The following is a 19,548-nucleotide window of genomic DNA, read 5'->3' on the forward strand; positions in this document are numbered from 1 at the left end:
TAGCATCTCCAAAACGAAAGTAATGTCAGTGGGAAAGAGATATAAAGGGATTGAGTGCCAAATAGGAGGAACTAAGTTAGAACAGGTGGACAGTTTCAAGTAATTGGGATGCATATTCTCACAGGATGGAAACATAGTGAAAGAACTGGAAGCGAGGTGTAGCAAAGCTAATGCAGTGAGTGCTCAGCTACGATCTACTCTCTTCTGCAAGAAGGAAGTCAGTACCAAGACTAAGTTATCTGTGCACTGTTCAATCTTTTGACCAACTTTGTTGTATGGGAGCGAAAGCTGGGTGGATTCAGGGTACCTTATCAATAAGGTTGGGGTTACGGGTATGAAAGTAGCTAGGAGGACTGCAGGTACTAGTAGATGGGAACAATGGCAGGAGGGTGTCCGCAATGAGGAAATCGAAGAAAAACTGGGAATGAACTCTACAGATGTAACAGTCAGGGCGAATAGGCTTAGATGGTGGGGTCATGTTACATGCATGGGAGAAGCAAGATTACCCAAGAGACTCATGGGTTCAGCAGTAGAGGGTAGGAGGAGTCGGGGCAGACCAAGGAGAAGGTACCTGGATTCGGTTAAGAATGATTTTGAAGTAATAGTCTTAACATCAGAAGAGGCACCAATGTTAGCACGGAATAGGGGATCATGGAGGAATTTTATAAGGGGGACTATGCTCCAGACTGAATGCTGAAAGGCACAATCAGTCTTAAATGATGATGATGATGATGTAGCTGGACACCTAGGAATCCCAGACACTGCATGTCATTTACCATATGATGATTAATGTCTACTTATGGTGTTAACTGATCATTATTGCTGGCCTGAAATGGCATAAGATGAGTCATGAATAGATTAAGACTTAACTTACACACTTACCAGTGAACCAATTGAAGGTGTTGCCAAGTATCATCCAAGCTATGTATGCTATGGCTGAGTTTGGACCCTTGATTAGTATACTTATATGATCAACAACTATTGCAAATTTTGAACCATCCCTTAAAGTCACTGGAAGGTCATTTATGAAAGTTGGAAACTACTGCCTTCTGATATTAGTTTCATGGTTGAGAGACAATCTGTTAATGTGACACTCTGCTTTAGTTATGACAATAATATTCTATTCATGTAAGTGGATGCCATTAATGTGATAATGCTTTTGTTTGCCAAGTACAATTTTGTGAATCAAAGTGTTTGGGAAAGACACAGAATATACCAACCGGATATTTTTTCTTGTTTAGCTCTGCTAGCATTTCATTTGGGAGGTCTTGCACTGATTTTTCTGTGGAGAATAGTTTACAAAAGACAAACTGAGAGGCAGTTAATTCTCCTCAGTTACACAAATCAGTATTCTATCATACGTCACTTTCTCAAACACTTTTAAAAGGCTTGAAAGGAGTGATTAGGTCTTTCATTAGAGGTGGTTTGCCTATCTCCATAAAAAAGGTTCTCCAATTAAATCTACATAGCCTTATTAGAGCAATTTATAGCCAGTTTATGAAGCTTAAGATATCTCCTGCTGGTGACCTGTTAATTGTCAGTACTACAAGGTTGAGTGTTACCTGATCCACTATTGTGGCACAGCTTTCAAACAGCTATTGAGCACATTTGCTAAGCTGATGGTCCTGGGACTTAGTTCCATTTTGTACGTAATATGAAACCCCTTCCCCTTTTTCTTCTTGGTTCTTCAGTGGTATGATTTAGTTTTTATTCATCCAGATGACACTGTTCAATTCAAATGATATGCATTTGGTGTTCTGATATGCACAAGTCTGCCAAAATTTCCTCCATCCTTTCCTTTTCCTAAATGGATATGAGAAGTTCATTCTTTTTATTTAGATGGCTTCTTATGTTTTGATGGAAGACACTAAATGCATTTTCAATACCTTTGGCTTTGTCCAAGCTGCATTAGTTTGTTATACTGAGACCATTTAAAATTTCTTGATTGTTGACACTTCATATTTCATCCCCGTCGACGCACAAGTCGCTGAAGTGGCGTCAAATCAAAAGACTTGCACCTGGTGAACGGTCTACCCAACGGGAGGCCCTAGTCACATGACATTTACATTTTACATGCTTCACAGCACTCAACATCAAGCCCAAATGGATTGCTGTTGCCAGACTACCACAACAATTGGTCAGTTCACGTACAATTCCTTGTCCAGCATTCTTTCTTGATGTGCTTGGATCTTGATCATGGGACTGGCACTTTTATTTTGTATTTAATAATACATTATAAACAGACCAAAAACAACATACATACACAATGATGCTAATTTAATACTTATGTTTCACCCAATGCACTAACCAAACACTACCAGACACTTCCAAACATGAAACAATTCAACATCACATATACACTTATCATAATCACAGAGATCGGCTTACATTAGATAAGCTTCATATGATATTATGTGAAGCTGAATTCTGAAGGCTGCAATTCATCACTGCGACCGGAGAACCAAAGTTATAAATATACCTGCAAACTGTAGTGTCGTGTCGTAGCGTAATGGTTGGCATATACCTCATATGTAAAAGGTCATGGGTTCAAATCTTGTCAAATAACAGATTTTTTTAAAAATTTTTTTGGATTTAATCAAAAGTGTCTGATCATTATTTTCATTCAATTAATTGATTTGAAAGTAATTTTTTTAATTTTATTTCTTTGTTATGTCATTTTCATCACTGTGTTGTCTTTTATTTGCTTGTATTTTTTTCCTATGATTATTTTTTTCATTTGGAATCTACCTGTGTCACCTATAATGTGCAGCAATGTGCCAATGGGATTGCTCATCAGTTGGTAACATGGAAGCTCATGTAGTTAGTGTACCGATAGTTTCTGGTAACTAGTGAGAAAGATAAATTACAGTTTGCTCTTAGTGCTGAAATTTGAATTTTTTCTATCTTGAGTTTGCTCACAGACATTAGCTTTAATCGCCTTGAACAAAGCGATCATGATTTTAGTTTTCCACAGATTGTTGACTGTCATTTTCTCATATACATCGCACATCACAAGGCTGTGGTTAGTTTAGGACACGAGTTGAAATTCAGGGCTACAAAACATGTCATCTTGTGCAGTTCAGTCAGTTGTTAGTTAAAATCAACTGTCTAAAGAGCATCTCGCTTTTCTGACATACCTCATGGCAGCCAAGGTGTTCCATGTTAACATGTTAACGCCATTTCATAACTGAGTATTAGCTGGTGTGGGAAAGCTGTAGCAGCAAGTAACAGACGTTAACTATCAAGCAAATTTAATCACACTGCAGTAGCTGTTTTTACAGTAACTATATTTATTCTGTAGCTCTGCATTTTCTTTTTTTACTTTGGATGAATTTACCCTAAAGGGTGCCCTGGTGATCACATGGAAATCACCGGGATGGAATGGGTATTGCTTTGGTCAGGCTGGATGCTTTTGGCATTTAGCTGCCCAAGCAGCCAATTACCAGTACCATGCCGCATATGATGCGACTGAGTAAGGGGTGATGCGTCATTTACACTCATGTACGAACATCCATCTCTCCTGTTTTATTTTCTAAGCTCTGGAGCAACAGAGTCCAGGACTTATCACACCACTTAAAGAGTGATACAACATTTAACTTATTTCCTTACTCTTCTTACTCTCCTGGCCCCACAAACTGCAGTCAGTTTCTGGCCTTGTCAAGTGCCCTTTTCCACAGTATTCAGTCTTCGGCATCTTCGTTCCTTGCTCCTAGTACCTGGAGGTCCTTGGCAACCTGGTCTCTCCACCTCATTTTCGGCCTGTCTGGAGGTCTTCATCCTTACAATTTATTCTCTGAGACTTCTCTCTCTGTTCTCTCCTATAGATACGGCTGGCCCATCTTAGTCTTCTTGTCTTGGCTTCCACAACTGTATAGCTCCCTGTTCTTTCTTCTCTGCCATTCTCCTCCCTCATAGATTGGTCGAAATATCTTATGCAGGATTTTATTTTCAAAAACTTTTATCTTTCTCTCTGTTTATTTATCTGTTCTCCATATTTCTGCTTCATATAGTAATACTAGTCTGATTATCGTTTTATACATTCTTACTTCTGTTCACCTTGAAAAAATTTTAGGTGACAGTAGTTTGTTAACTGAGTATGGTGCTCTGGATGAGGCTTTGATCCTTACCTCTATTTCTTGCTTCTCATTGTTTTTGTTGTTTACTACTACCCCCAGATATTCAAACTCATCTACTTCTTCAAACATGCTGTTGGTGATCTGCAGAGTTTCCTGTCTTTTTGTTCTGTAACTTCTTTCTACCCTCATGAATTTTGTTTTCTCACCATTTACTTCTAATCCAGCTTCCTTTGCTTTTTGAAAGAGTCTCTTTGCCAGTATTTTAAGGTCATCCAGATTTTCAGTGATTAGTGCTACATCATCTGCAAAGGCCAGTATATTTATTTTTGTTCCTATTTTAATTACCTCTTCTGCTTCACTTGCTGTGTCCAGTGCCTCCTTTATTACAATACTTCATCTTCTTGCCTGACTCCTGTTTTTATGTAAAATAGCTTGGAATATTCTTAATCCATTTTCATACCCATTTTGAGACTTTCAGCATCACTTTCACAAGATTTATAATCTTCTCCGGTATTACAAATTTCTGTATTTCCTCCCACAACTTATGTCTGGATATACTTTCTTAAAATCAACAAATAATATTGCCATTGTTTTGTTATACTCCCAATATTTGGATATGGCTAATTTCAATTTTAATATCTGGTTAGTAATTGAATGATTCTTCATAAATCCCATAGGTTCTCATTTATTATCTCTTTTAAATATGGTTCTAATTTTTTTCTGGAGGATCTTGTAGAACACTTTATAGGTGGTGCTAATTAATGAGATGCCTCTGCAGTTCCTGCATTGTTGTTTGTCACCCTTGTTATGAATTGGTATTATTACCACTTCTGTTCACTCCCCTCGCATTCTTTCTTCATTCTAGATGTTCGTATATTTGTTTTACAATTTTTATTCCTCTCTTCTGCACTTCTCCAGTATTCTACCAAATAATTGAAGTCTACCACTTGCTTTACCAACGACTGATACTATGTGATCATTCCATTTCATATCCCTACAAAGTGTTACACACAGGTATTTCTACGAGTTGGCCGATTCCAACAGTGACTCATTAATATTATAATCATGGGATACCACATTTTTTGTTTTGTGAAGAGCAAATTGCTGAAGATTTAGCAAGCTGTCAGTTTCTGCACCATGTTGAAATCTTAACAAGATCTAACTGAACATTTATGCAGCTTCTCTCATATAGTACTTCATTACAGATAACTCTATCATCTGCAAAAAGCCTGATTTTACTAATAATATTGTCTGCAAGGTCATTAATATATAACATGAACAGCAAGTGTCCCAACACACTTCCCTGGGGCACATCTGAAATTACTTCTACATCTGACAATGACTCTCCATCCAAGATAACATGCTGTGTTCTCCATACCGAAAAGTCCTCAGTCCAGTCACAAATTTCACTTGATATCCCACATGATCACACTTTTGACAATAAGCATGGATGCAAATGCTTTTCTGGAAATCAAGAAACACTGAATCTACCTGGTTGCCTTGATCCACAGTTTTCAGTATGCTACAGGAGAAAAGTGTGAGTTGGGTTTCACACGATCGATGTTTTCAAAATACCTGCTGGGTGGCACTGAGGAGGTGATTCTGTTCAAGACATCTTATTATATTTGAGCTCAGACGTTCTATGATTCTACAACAAATCGATGTCAATGATATGGCTCACTTCTACTACCCTTCTTGTAGACAGATGTGACCTGTGCTTTTCTCCAAGAACTGGGGACGGTTTTCTGTTTGAGAGAGCTACGATAGATTATAGCTAGATGAGGGCATAACTCGGCTGCAAATTCAATATAGAATATGACAAGGATTCCATTGGGGCCTGGAGCTTTGTTCAATTTTAATGATTTCAGCTGTTTCTCGACATCACTGACACTAATACTTATCCCATTCATCTTTTCAGTGGTATGAGAATTAAACTGGGACAGTTCTCCTGGGTTTTCCTTTGTAAAGGAAAATTTTAAAATGGAGTTAAGCCTTTTGGCTTTTACTTTGCTCCTCCACAATTGCAGTTCCTGTTTCTTTCGCTAGGTAGTGGACACTAACTTTGGTGGCACTAACAGCCTATACATACAACCAGAATTTCTTTGGATTTTGTGAAATTTCATTTGACAATATTCTGCTATGGTAGTCATTGACGGCATCGCACATTACTCTCTTGACAGCAAAACATAATTCATTCTGAATCTATCTATAGTCCTAAGCTTTGTTTTACACCTATTATGCAGTGATCTCTATTTCTTTACAAGTTTCTTTACAGTGATTGTATACCATGGAGGTTCCCTCCCACCATGAACTGTTCTACTGACCATAATTATCAGTTTGAGTAGTTTAGTATCTGCACAAGTATGAAAATACTGGTTCACCACACAGTCAGTGTGGATACTTCGAGGGCCAAAGGTTGCTCGTTAGCGGCTGGGACCAGAATCCCATGAGTGGGAAGCAGAGACTCCAAACCCACACAGAAATGAGCACAGGAAGAACTCAGCATTTGACTGGTGTGGATGGCTAATGACTAAGTACTCAGTACAACACAGGGCACAATCACATAGTGAGGGCCGTGGCGCATGAACTCCAAGTAAGCACTGAACCACCTGGCCTACTGCCACCCGCAGGTGGCCACTTCCATCGATGGGTCTGCCCATCCTACATGTCATTTGTCATTTGGACCATTATGCCAGGTTTATTCACTAACCTGCTGCACTACCCATGTCAGCTCATCTGCCTCCATTGTGATGCCTGCTGGTGTGGATATTAAATCTCTCTCCCCTGAAAAGGCCACACGGACCAAACATGATGGGGCTTGGTATGTGACCTCCAGTGCAGAACTAGAGAGGCCCCTGGTGAATCTAACAGCAAACTAACATCAAAGGATGCAAATCCAATGCTGACAGCTCCACTGGAAAGGAGGAAGGGCACCTGCAACAATGAGGTTTCACTGGCTTACCACCTCCGTTGCCGAGGGAGGGGGAGGGGGAGGTAGAGAAAGAGGACCGAAATCCATGGGCTCCACACTGGCAGGTGCAGTGCAAGCTTCACTGGGGGCTGCTGCTACTACATGCAACGGGAGGACAGCACAGCAAGGGAGTGGGCGACAGTGGGGAAGCATACTGCTGCTAGTGGAAATCTTCACCGAGAACAAAATCATGACCCAACATGACATTCAGCAGACCAGCAGGCCATGGTGGTAATGTACCAAGAGGGTGCAAGCAAAGCTGATTTGCATGGTGGGTCAACTGCTCCTTACCAACATCCACCACAAATGGCTACCGACATTTGTGGCCCACCATGACACCCCACAGGCACCCATACAGGAAGGGGCAAACACAGACTTCATCATTTACATCTTAAATGTATGCACGAATCACTCCATTTCAATGTTAGAAGATGGGTGAAATGAGCAATAATCAGATGCTGGATACCATTGTGAAAGCAAAAGTCCTCAAACTCTCGTAACACAAACTGCAGGGTCCCGGTGGATCCCACAATGTGTAAGGTAACCAACAACATGTGAACCACGGCAGTCGACAACATGGAGGACAGCTTGGGAAACTGGGCAATGCATCAATCACCAAAAACCACACTCTGCCCAAAGAGGGACTGGCAAAATCAATGTGCACCCTGTCCCAAGGATGTCCTGGGAATGGCCAAGGAGAAATCTGGCATGGTGGTGAAGGCTGGTTATATGGACAAGCCCCAGATGATCGATGCCACAATCAATTGCTGGAAAGCAGAAGTGATGGCTGGTTATATGGATAAGGCCCAGATGTTCGATGTCACGATCAATCGCTGGAAAGCAGAAGTGGTGATGCGCTGTTGCCTTCATACAAGTGCAATGCGTGCTCCTCTGTGGCAAGCATGAGAGACCAAAAGAGACATGTTCCAGCCAACTGAACTGGACTGCTGAAATGAAAAGCCACACAAACATGTTGGTGGCCATGGTGGTCATGACTTTGTGTTATGTCAGTGGAAATTCCATCACGGTTTGCTGCAAGGCATCATCCAACACAAAAAAAAGAGCCACCTGCCGATCAAACTACAAATCGGGTGCCACCAGTATCTGCAATAGTGCATCAGCATTTGCACGCTGGACAGTGGTGAGGTAATGAATGATGTAATAAAAATTACTGAGAAAGAGGGGCTATGCTGCAACTGGTGGGCAGTCCTACCTGGCAGCTTGGAACGAGGGCCAAATAAGCAAACCAATGGCTTGTTGTCAGTGATGAGGAGGAACTTCACCTCTTACAGGAACATGTGGAACTTCTTGATCTCAAACATACTAGCTAGTGCCCCTTTTCCACACGTGAATGAGTATGCTTTGCAGCATAAAGCGTCTTTCATGCATAAATGATAGGCTGTTCGGTGCTGTCCAGCGTCTGATGGGACAGCACCAATGTCATACTGGGGTGTCACAGGCCATGGTTAATGGTCTACCCAGTGTAAAGGAAGCCAAACAGGGAGCAAAGCACAAACGCTGCTAGAAAGACAGAAAAGCCTGTCGATAATCCACAGACCACACAAATTTAACGCCCTTGTGGTGAAGCCAGTTAAAAGGGTGGAAAATGTGTGTGGCCTGGGGAATGAACTGAGCATAATACAAAATCTTACACCTCCTCCCCCCCCCCCCCAAAAAAAAACACTAAACACGGGTACTTTTTTCAGGTACTTGGACATTGGCAGGTTGACAATGGCCTAGATGTGGTTATGTGGTTGTCTGTGGAGACAAGACCATCTTTACTATGTGCATGATAAAAACTGTTATTTCAGGGAAAAAAAACTACACTTCTCCAGTCTGCAATGAAGGCCATTATCCGGAAGGTATTGAAAAATTGTCTGAATGTTTCATAACTGCTCCTCCTGAGTAGGACCCATGACTCAAATGCCATCAAGGTAACTAACAGAACAGGTAATGTCCTGAATCAACTGCCCCAAAAACCATTGGTAAATTCCTAGCACATACAAGATTCCAAAAGGCAAGCAATTAATCTGGTAAAGTTCAAAGGGGATGCTGAGGGCCAGAAAAGTCGGAGAAACCGTGTCGACAGCAACTGCAGGTAAGTATCACACAAGACGGAACAGGAAAAACACTTGCCCCCCAACAACTTTGCCAACTACTCTGCCTGCCATGGAATGGGATATGAATCTGTGATACACTGCCACAAAGGCACATGGTGCTGCTGGGCTTCTGAATCAATACCAAAGGGGTGGTCCACCAACTCGACAAAATAGGAGAAATGGTGTTCTGATCCTGCACAGTGAAGGGAATATGGGGTGGGGATTGGGTACCACCGACAGCTTAAAAGAAACACATGCCTCAAAATTTTCTGCTTGGCCCAGGTATTCTCAAACAGTGGGCTGTAGGAATGCAGCAAGGAGTCCAAGTCTTTCAAAGGAATGGATTTAGACAATAAATGGACTTGGCCCACAATCTGGAAGCCAAAAACAGAAAACACGTTGTTCCCAAAGATAATATGTGCCCATGACGAATTGATCACAAGCAAGGTAAGTTGCCATTCCACATTCTTATAATGTGCAGAATGGAGAATTGCCCCCGCAAAAGACTTCACTGTTTACTATAATACAAAATGTGATGGAGGAGCTGTTGCAACTCCACGCACCAAGAGCCTGTATGTATCTAAGTTAATTATGCTGACTGTTGCTCCAGTGTCTAACTGAAATTTGACTGGCCACCTATCCACAACAATGTCACCAAAATATGCCAAGGGGTTTCATGTGGGGCATTGAAGGCAACTCCAAAGTCCAATGAAAACAACAGGGTGTCCAATGACTGACTCACAGTCTGTCAACTGTCAAAAACTGTTGCATACTCCAAACATGGCCTCCACATGCAGGCAGTCATCATGAATATGCTATAAAGGGCTATCGCGGCAGGACCACTGCCTCGCCCAACAAGCATAAGCAGAATAATGCTGAGGTCCCAAAACATGCCACTTAAGAGAAGTATGATGGAGCAAGTGGTGTGAACCTACTGAGCTCAGCATGAGTGAGGGTGAATCCCATGATGCCACTGCACTGACATCAACAGCTCCAACATCCTGCGACATGGTGGGAGGTGAGGCCACCTGGTGATATCCTGGGCACTGGAAACTATTTACCATGCACACTGAATTGAGCCACCTGTCTATTGCCTTGAACAAGTGTAATGCATGCTCCTCTGTGGCAAGTATGAGAACCCCTGGACAACACTACGCCGATCACACAGGAGGAAAAAGTTGTGCCACATTTGATCCATGTAGAGACATACTACAGTCAACCCAGATAGACTGCTGAAATCAAAGGCTAGAAAATGCTGATGTGCTATTGCAGCTACAGGTGGTGCCTAATTTGGAGTTTGATCAGCAGGAGGCTCTTGTGTTTGGGTTGAATGATGCCTTGCAGCAAACCATGATGGAAATTTCAAGATGGCAAGTACTTTCCTTGCAACTGCTTTAAGTTCATGCAATTCTGCTATTTGGGCAATGTCAGCAAAAGAAGGATAGGACAACATCAACACCCTAGTCTGAAACTCATGATCAGGAGCTACCCTGACAATCACATCCCAAATTAGCGAGTTTGCGTTTATCACATTTGGGGCACTCAAAATGACATTTGTGTGAAAGACCCTGAATATTAGAGGTCTAGGCTGCATACAACTGCCAAGGGTGCTTGTAATGCTTGTTAAACTGCAACCGCACTGCCATCACATGGGTTTGATGTCCAAAATACTGTGGGCAGTGCGGGAAGAACTGGTGCTGATTATTCTCCTACCTCTCCTCTGACTCACTGCAACTGGCAAACTACATTGGGAGTAGTGGGGGCAGAGCAGAAAACATATTAGCAAGCACTTGCCCCCTCCCACCCCACCCCCCCCCCCTGCACGTGTCTGTATATGTGCGGATATATATATATATATATATATATATATATATATATGTGTGTGTGTGTGTGTGTGTGTGTGTGTGTGTGTGTGTGTGTGTGTGTGTGTGTGTGTGTACCTGTCCTTTTTTCCCCCTAAGGTAAGTCTTTCCCCTACCGGGATTGGAATGACTCCATACCCTCTCCCTTAAAACCCTCATCCTTTCATCTTTCCCTCTCCTTCCCTCTTTCCTGATGAAGCAACCATGGGTTGCGAAAGCTTGAATTTGTGTGTGTGTGTGTGTGTGTGTGTGTGTGTGTGTGTGTGTGTGTGTGTGTGTGTGTGTGTGTGTGTGTGTGTGTCTATCAACATACCAACACTTTCGTTTGGTAAGTTACATCATCTTTGTTTTTAGATAAGCAAAAATAAATTGTTTACATAAAGAAATTGTTTACATTATTTTTATCTTCACTGTCTTTTTTTTGTTTAGCCTGTCATCTGTTGTACCATCATTTTTAATCATCACCCTAACAGGACTCTTATGAAACTTGTATCTTCACTGTCACAAATATTTGGTTGTTTCTTCCGAATATGCTGTGATGTCTTTTTTCCAAACAAACAGTATATTTCACTTCTATGTGGACATGAGAATCTTACAATTTCTTTTGCTACAAAAACATATCGTCTGCCTGTCACCTTCTTGTTGGCTGTGTAGAACCGCAGCTGATACACCCCCCCCCCCCCCCCCTCTTATAGCTCCCAATCATACCTCAAGGTGAGCATTGGCAACAATGCTGCGGGATACATGTAAATATGCCACTGGCCCGAGTCTACATTTTTAGTATCTCCTTAGAAAGGTATACTATTGCTGAATATTTGCCCAATTTTAAAATCAATTTGATTTCAGGTACAAACGGACTGAGGCAAAATGCACTTTAAAAATGATTATAACAAGCCAAAGTATGCAGTATAGATTCCCATATGAAATCCACTGACCACTCACCTCTCCCATCCCTATACTCACAATATTTCTCAGCCAAGCTGATGTCACTGTTTCTCCTCAGGCCTTCCGTAATGCTGTGCTTGACACAGACAGCAACGTCTTCTAGGGTGCAAGTCATACGTAACAACAGTAACTAATACATAAATAAAAGATTATAATCCCGATTCAGTCCACATCTCAAACTTTTGCTTTTCCACAACAGGCCTTTCCACTGTATTTTATTCTTGTGGTAACAACTGCAGTCAGTTTAATGTGATTTGCTTCAACTGTTAGACATTTAATTATGGATTAATTTCTTTTCTCGTTTCATCTGAAAGTCAACATTTCACTGTAAGACTGATAAAAGCTGGCAACGTTTATCCCCAGTATTCTAATACATGAACAGTTTTCTCATCTGCAAACTCCCCTTTGTTTTTAATAACCAAATAAACTGACTTGGGTTCAGAATCAAGTAATGGCTTTTGAAATACAAGTTTTTCACCTTTGAATGTATCTTTACTTAAAAAGCAGCACATAAATGTAAGTGTGGGGTATCCATACATGTAAGAGAATTTTTGTTGTAAACCTGTTCAAATACAACAAAAGACTGTAAGTTGATATAATTTAATGCTATTTCCTCTTATGCCTCACAAAATTGTTAATTTTTTTCATGCAGAGCATTGGATTTTTGTAGTTACCAGTTCACGGTTTTTTCATGTATCCATTGCACTAGTGCCATGAGTCAAATGTCATGTTATTGTTCGAGCAAGACCGATAATATTGAGCGCTTCGGCGTGTCAGGAAATCTCGAGTGTATTCAAACAAAAGTATTGTATGCTAAGCCCTAACCTTCGGAATTCTTCTAAATAAATTTGTATGAAACCTCAACAGACAAAGCTTCAACTGTAAATGTAAGACAACCCCTACATTAATCTATCAAACACTTGTTGATCTCAGCTGCAATAGTTTAATTTGCCAATATATGATGACACCATGATTTTCAAATGACGAATTTAGGAAAAAAACCTTGTTTTTTAATTGGATAAATGTGGTAATTTATAAACAGATTAAAGTTATATGTAGATGCTCAGAATACCTTACTATGGTGGAGGAAATATCACAAAATTCTACTTGTTGCACATGCTTCCATATGTCACTCTACATAAAATTTTTGAATATTTATGTTCTTAAATTTATGACAGTTCCTGATAAATACAGCAATTCCTCCTTTCTTCACTACTACTCTACAAAAGTGAGATGTTAACCTAAGTCCTATACATTTAACACAACTATACCAGTGGTCAAATGATGTTCAGAGGAGCAGATTATTCAGCTGGGTTTTATGACAAATTCATTAATGCAGAGTGGTTCATTAATTTTATTTCTTACTCCTTGAATATTTTGATGCAATGAAGATAGCTGACACTTCACACTGACTGAGATAAAATTGGATGGAAATAAAATTTCTGCTTGTTGCTGAAAATTTTTAACTAACAACTGTTTGTGCTATTGCAGTATGCCAGAATTGTGCTGTTTCATTTCTCAAACTGAAACTGAAGATTTGTTTCAATCCAAACCCCTCTTAAAACACACTTTTTTCTGTCCCCCCTATCCTAAAAAAGGCGCTTCTGTGACACCTACAACCATTGGTATTTTACCAGTTATAACAGTGCTTACCACCCCTTAAATTTTCTGCTATTAGCCCAGTTAGTTTACCCTTTCCTTTCCTGTTGAGGTGAAGGTCACACCTAGCATAGTCCCATCTACTGAGAGACTCAACAGGAATCACACCAATATGTGACCTACAGCCAACATATGCAGTCATTTCAACTCCAAATTAAGTCTCATTAGAGAAGAGTCATAAACAATGTTTTAAATGCAATTCAAAGCTTTACTGAATGAAGGGGAAAGCTAGAGAATCAATCATTATTAATTCTGATGTAACTCAAAGTATGTGACACTTTCTGTTGGAAGTAATACTGTAAAGGCAATACTCTGAAATTTTATTTTCTAAGATATTGACTAAATACAGTACTGTAGTTTCTTAAAATGTTTCAGTAATAAAGAAATGCCTGAGCATTTAAAACTCATACCATTTAGTTTTTATTAGCTGGCACACAAGTTACCCAGCAATACCATTAAGAGAAAAAGCTAAAATAATTTCTATTAAATATACATTTATTTTTACTCTTGAACTATATCTCAATGCCAATATTCCATCTTACCTGTTTGCGAGGATGTATACAGTGGAAGACAGTGGCAGGTCCTGGACCATTTGAGAGTTCTCGTAGTGTTGTACAGAATTCACCAATCAGGCTGTGGCTCCCACTGCGGTTCCAGTCGTAGCACACAATTTTAATTGAGCGATCCATATCGGCAGCACACAACGTTCTAACTGGCATTACAAATGGTTTCCAGTTAGGATTCAATGTCCACTTTATCACTTCTGTCCTGTGGACTACATGATAACTGCCATTTTCTCCAACTCTATGGAACTCCAGAAAGGGGTCAGAGCTAAAACAAAGAAAATCAACACAAAGGATGGATATAAAAATAATTTTACACCACTTTTACAGCTAAAAATAATAACAGTAAATAAATTTGACTGTTTTGTTTCCAACCTCATTAATCTGTCTAGCTTTTTTAGCCATATTCAATTAAAGTAAAATGTACTTTTCTGCACCTTACAATGTAGTAGATCAATGAAATATGAATTCTCAGTTTTACAGGTTAAGTTAAGTTTCAATATAGATAGTTTTTTCTTAGAAAATTACTCTGTCAGCAACACAATTATCATGTACATATCTGAAACTGTGAAGCCCAGCTAATCATGGCAGTCTTTTGATCAATGTAATTAGCTGGGCTTCACGTTACAGATATTCTCACGGCAATTTTATAGTTGACAGATTAATTCAAAACTCATCACTCAAATTTGATGGCACTTGATTACACGAGGAAAAAAATTGTCAGACTTGATCAAACAAATTTTTGGGTATTGAATCCAAATCTGATTTGAGTTTCTTGTATCATGCATAGATTTGTCGTAACATGACTTCATTATAAAGTAGAGAAATTAGCAAAACATCTAATTTACACTGGAAAATTAGCAAAACACCTTATTTGGAATGAAAATTAATTCAGTTTTTCAATGTGAATTATATGTTCATTGTCTTATATCTTATTTTCTCTCTTCTCTTTAAAGCATCTAATATTACTTTTTTATGATGAACTGCATGTTTCCACAAGTTGACCAACAGCAGTCTCCCACCATACCAATATTCCAGCAGCCCCGATACTGGCTTCTGAAAACTCTGACACACACACACACACACACACACACACACACACACACACACACTTTGTTTGTTCTTCACAGACATCACCTAAACTTTCAGTGAATAAAGTAAGATGAATGTTTAAGAAGTGAATTTTGAGGCTCATCAAAACAGTCTAATTTCTTGACCCCTTCCTGCATGTTCTCTACAACATAAATATAATGTGAATCCTTTTCACAACATACTAACAACCTACTCAAATGATACCCTTTTTAACCTCCAATAAACCAATCTTTCATTTTCGCTATGATTGACAAGGGACTTCTCACAATAATAATTCAAACATTCTTCTTCTTTGAGCAATGCTGTCACAAAGTAGCTCCCTTTTTTTTTCAGATCCGCAAGTTTCTTTCACAAAAGGATGCGTATCCCAAGAGCTTATCATAGCAGTTATGACATTTCTTAGCCAATACAATCACGGCTACCAAAATTTCTAATTTGTATTTCATTAATTGGAACAGTATATGAAATATATATGATTAAAGCTGCATATTATGACCCAGCACACTAAAAACCACAACAATAAGCCACTTTCATTACATCAGTTTTTCCAGTAGTGGTGTCTGTTACTCAGGTTCACATTTGAGTCTTTTATTATGTTATGGGAACGTGCTGATGGTCTATTACAAGACTGAAACTGGTTGTCAATAAAAATCATCTGGATGTATGTTGTTGTTGTTGTGGTCTTCAGTCCTGAGACTGGTTTGATGCAGCTCTCCATGCTACCCTATCCTCTGTAAGTTTCTTCATCTCCCAGTACCTACTGCAACCTACATCCTTCTGAATCTGCTTAGTGTATTCATCTCTTGGTCTCCCTCTACGATTTTTACCCTCCACGCTGCCCTCCAATGCTAAATTTGTGATCCCTTGATGCCTCAGAACATGTCCTACCAACCGGCCCCTTCTTCTCGTCAAGTTGGGCCACAAACTCCTCTTTTCTCCAATTCTATTCAATACTTCCTCATTAGTTATGTGATATACCCATCTAATCTTCAGCATTCTTCTGTAGCATCACATTTCAAAAGCTTCTATTCTCTTCCTGTCCAAACTATTTATTGTTCAAGTTTTACTTCCATACATGGCTACACTCCATACAAATACTTTCAGACACGACTTCCTGATACATAAATCTATATTCAATGTTAACAACTTTCTCTTCTTCAGAAACGCTTTCCTTGCCATTGCCAGTCTACATTTTATATCCTCTCTACTTCGACCATCGTCAGTTATTTTACTTCCTAAATAGCAAAACTCCTGTACTACTTTAAGTGTCTCATTTCCTAATCTAATTCCCTCAGCATCATCCGATTTAATTTGACTGCATTCCATTATCCTCGTTTTGCGTTTGTTGATGTTCATCTTATATCCTCCTTTCAAGACACTGTCCATTCCGTCCAACTGCTCTTCCAAGTCCTTTGCTGTCTCTGACAGAATTACAATGTCATCGGCGAACCTCAAAGTTTTTATTTCTTTTCCATGGATTTTAATACCTACTCCGAATTTTTCTTTTGTTTCCTTTACTGCTTGCTCAATATACAGATTGGTTAACATTGGGGATAGGCTACAACCCTATCTTACTCCCTTCCCAACCACTGCTTCCCTTTCATGTCCCTCGACTCTTATAACTGCCATCTGGTTTATGTACAAATTGTAAATAGCCTTTCACTCCCTGTATTTTACCCCTGCCACCTTTAGAATTTGAAAGAGTGTATTCCAGGCAACATTGTCAAAAGCTTTCTCTTCTAAGTCTACAAATGCTAGAAATGTAGGTTTGCCTTTCCTTAATCTTTCTTCTAAGATAAGTCGTAAGGTCAAAATTGCCTCATGTGTTCCAATATTTCTATGGAATCTAAACTGATCTTTCCCGAGGTCGGCTTCTACCAGTTTTCCCATTCATCTGTAAAGAATTTGCATTAGTATTTTGCAGCTGTGACTTATTACACTGATAGTTCAGTAATTTTCACATCTGTTAGCACCTGCTTTCTCTGGGATTGGAATTATTATATTCTTCTTGTAGTTTGAGGATACTTCACCTGTCTCATACATTTTGCTCACCAGATGATAGAGTTTTGTCAGGACTGGTTCTCCCTAGGCCGTCAGTAGTTCTAATGGAATGTTGTCTACTCCCAGGGCCTTGTTTCGGCTCAGGTCTTTCAGTGCTCTGTCAAACTCTTCACGCAGTATCGTATCTCCCATTTCATCTTCATCTACATTCTCTTCCATTTCTATAATATTGTCCTCAAGTACATTGCCCTTGTGTAGACCCTCTATATACTCCCTTCCACCTTTCTGCTTTCCCTTCTTTGGTTAGGACTGGGTTTCCATCTGAGCTCTTGATATTCATACAAGTGGTTCTTTTTTCTCCAAAGGTCTTTTTGAGATAAGCCTCTACATCCTTACATTTGTCCTCTAGCCATCCATGCTTAGCCATTTTGCACTTCCTGTCGATCTCATTCTTGAGACGTTTGCATTCCTTTTTGACTGCTTCATTTACTGCGTTTTTGTTTCCTCCTTTCATCGATTAAATTCAATATTTCTTCTGTTACCCAAGGATTCCTACTAGCCCTCGTCTTTTTACTTACTTGATCCTCCGCTGCCTTCACTACTTCATCCCTCAGAGGTACCCATTCTTCTTCTACTGTACTTCTTTCCCCCACTGCTGTCAATTGTTCCCTTATGCTCTCCCTGAAACTCTGCACAACCTCTGGTTTAGTCAGTTTATCCAGGTCCCATCTCCTTAAATTCCCACCTTTTTGCAGTTTCTTCAATTTTAATCTGCGGTTCATAACTAATAGATTGTGGTCAGAGTCCACATCTGTCCCTGGAAATGTCTTACAACTTAAAACCTGGTTCCTAAATCTCTGTCTTATCATTATATAATCTATCTGATACCTTTTAGTATCTCCTGGATTCTTCCATGTATACAACCTTCTTTGATGATTAATGAACCAAGTGTTAGCTATGATTAAGTTATGCTCTGTACAAAATTCTACCAGGCGGCTTCCTCTTTCATTTCTTACCCCTAATCCATATTCACCTACCTTCTCTCCCTTTTCCTACACTCGAATTCCAGTCACCCATGACTATTAAATTTTCATCTCCCTTCACTATCTGAATAATTTCTTTTATCTCATCATACATTTCATCTATTTCTTCATCATCTGCAGAGCTAGTTGACATATAAACTTGTACTATTGTAGTAGGCGTGGGCTTCTTGTCTATCTTCACCACAATAATGCGTTTACTATGCTGTTTGTAGTAGCTTACCCGCACTCCTATTTTTTTATTCATTACTAAACCTACTCCTGAAATACCCCTATTTCATTTTGTATTTATAACCCTGTATTCACCTGACCAAAAGTCTTGTTCCTCCTGCCACCGAACTTCACTAATTCCCACTACATCTAACTTTAACCTATCCATTTCCCTTTTTAAATTTTCTAACCTACCTGCTCGATTAAGGGATCTGACATTCCACACTCCAATCCGTAGAATGCCAGTTTTCTTTCTCCTGATAACGACGTCCTCTTGAGTAGTCCCCGCCCGGAGATCCGAATGGGGGACTATTTTACCTCCGGAATATTTTACCCAAGAGGACCCCATCATCATTTAACCATACAGTAAAGCTGCATGCCCTCGGGAAAAATTACAGCTGTAGTTTCCCCTTGCTTTCAGCCGTTAGCAGTACCAGCACAGCAAGGCCATTTTGGTTATTGTTACAAGGCCAGATCAGTCAATCATCCAGACTCTTGCCCGTGCAACTACTGAAAAGGCTGCTGCCCCTCTTCAGGAACCAGAGGTTTGTCTGGCCTCTCAACAGATACCCCTCCGTTGTGGTTGCACCTACAGTACGGCCATCTGTATCGCTGAGGCAGGCACGCCTCCCCACCAGCGCCAAGGACCATGGTTGTATAGAAATAATAAAATTGAACAAAGTTCCAGGCCCTGATGGAATCCCTGTCACATTCTATACTGAATTTGCGACTAAGTTATCCCCTCTTTGACTATAATGTAATGTAGATCCCTTGAACAAAAACTATGCCCAGTTCATGGAAAAAGGAACAGGTCACATCTGTCTACAAGAAGGGTAGGAGAAGTAATCCACAAAGTTACCGTACACAATCACTGATGCCAATTTGTTGTAGAATCTTAGAAAATATTCCTGGCGGAATGAGCTCCTCAATGCCAACCAGCATGGATTTCGAAAACACTGATCATGTGAAACCCAACTCGCACTTTTCTTATGACATACTGAAAGCTTTGGATCAAGGCAGCCAAGTAAAT

The 19,548-nt window shown here is 39.9% G+C and overlaps 1 protein-coding gene across 1 annotated transcript in view; it reads right to left on the bottom strand.

Annotated features, from left to right (window-relative positions):
* The window catches only part of LOC126356066 (copine-8-like), a 193,129-nt gene that overhangs the window by 81,518 nt on the left and 92,063 nt on the right, over nt 1–19,548 (bottom strand). Inside the window, exon 6 of the mRNA XM_050006765.1 lies at nt 14,155–14,443. Coding sequence (XP_049862722.1) covers nt 14,155–14,443 — 289 coding nt within the window. The remainder of the gene's footprint in view (nt 1–14,154; nt 14,444–19,548) is intronic.

This window comes from Schistocerca gregaria, chromosome 3 (genome assembly GCF_023897955.1).
Source record: "Schistocerca gregaria isolate iqSchGreg1 chromosome 3, iqSchGreg1.2, whole genome shotgun sequence".
Taxonomy (NCBI): domain Eukaryota; kingdom Metazoa; phylum Arthropoda; class Insecta; order Orthoptera; family Acrididae; genus Schistocerca; species Schistocerca gregaria.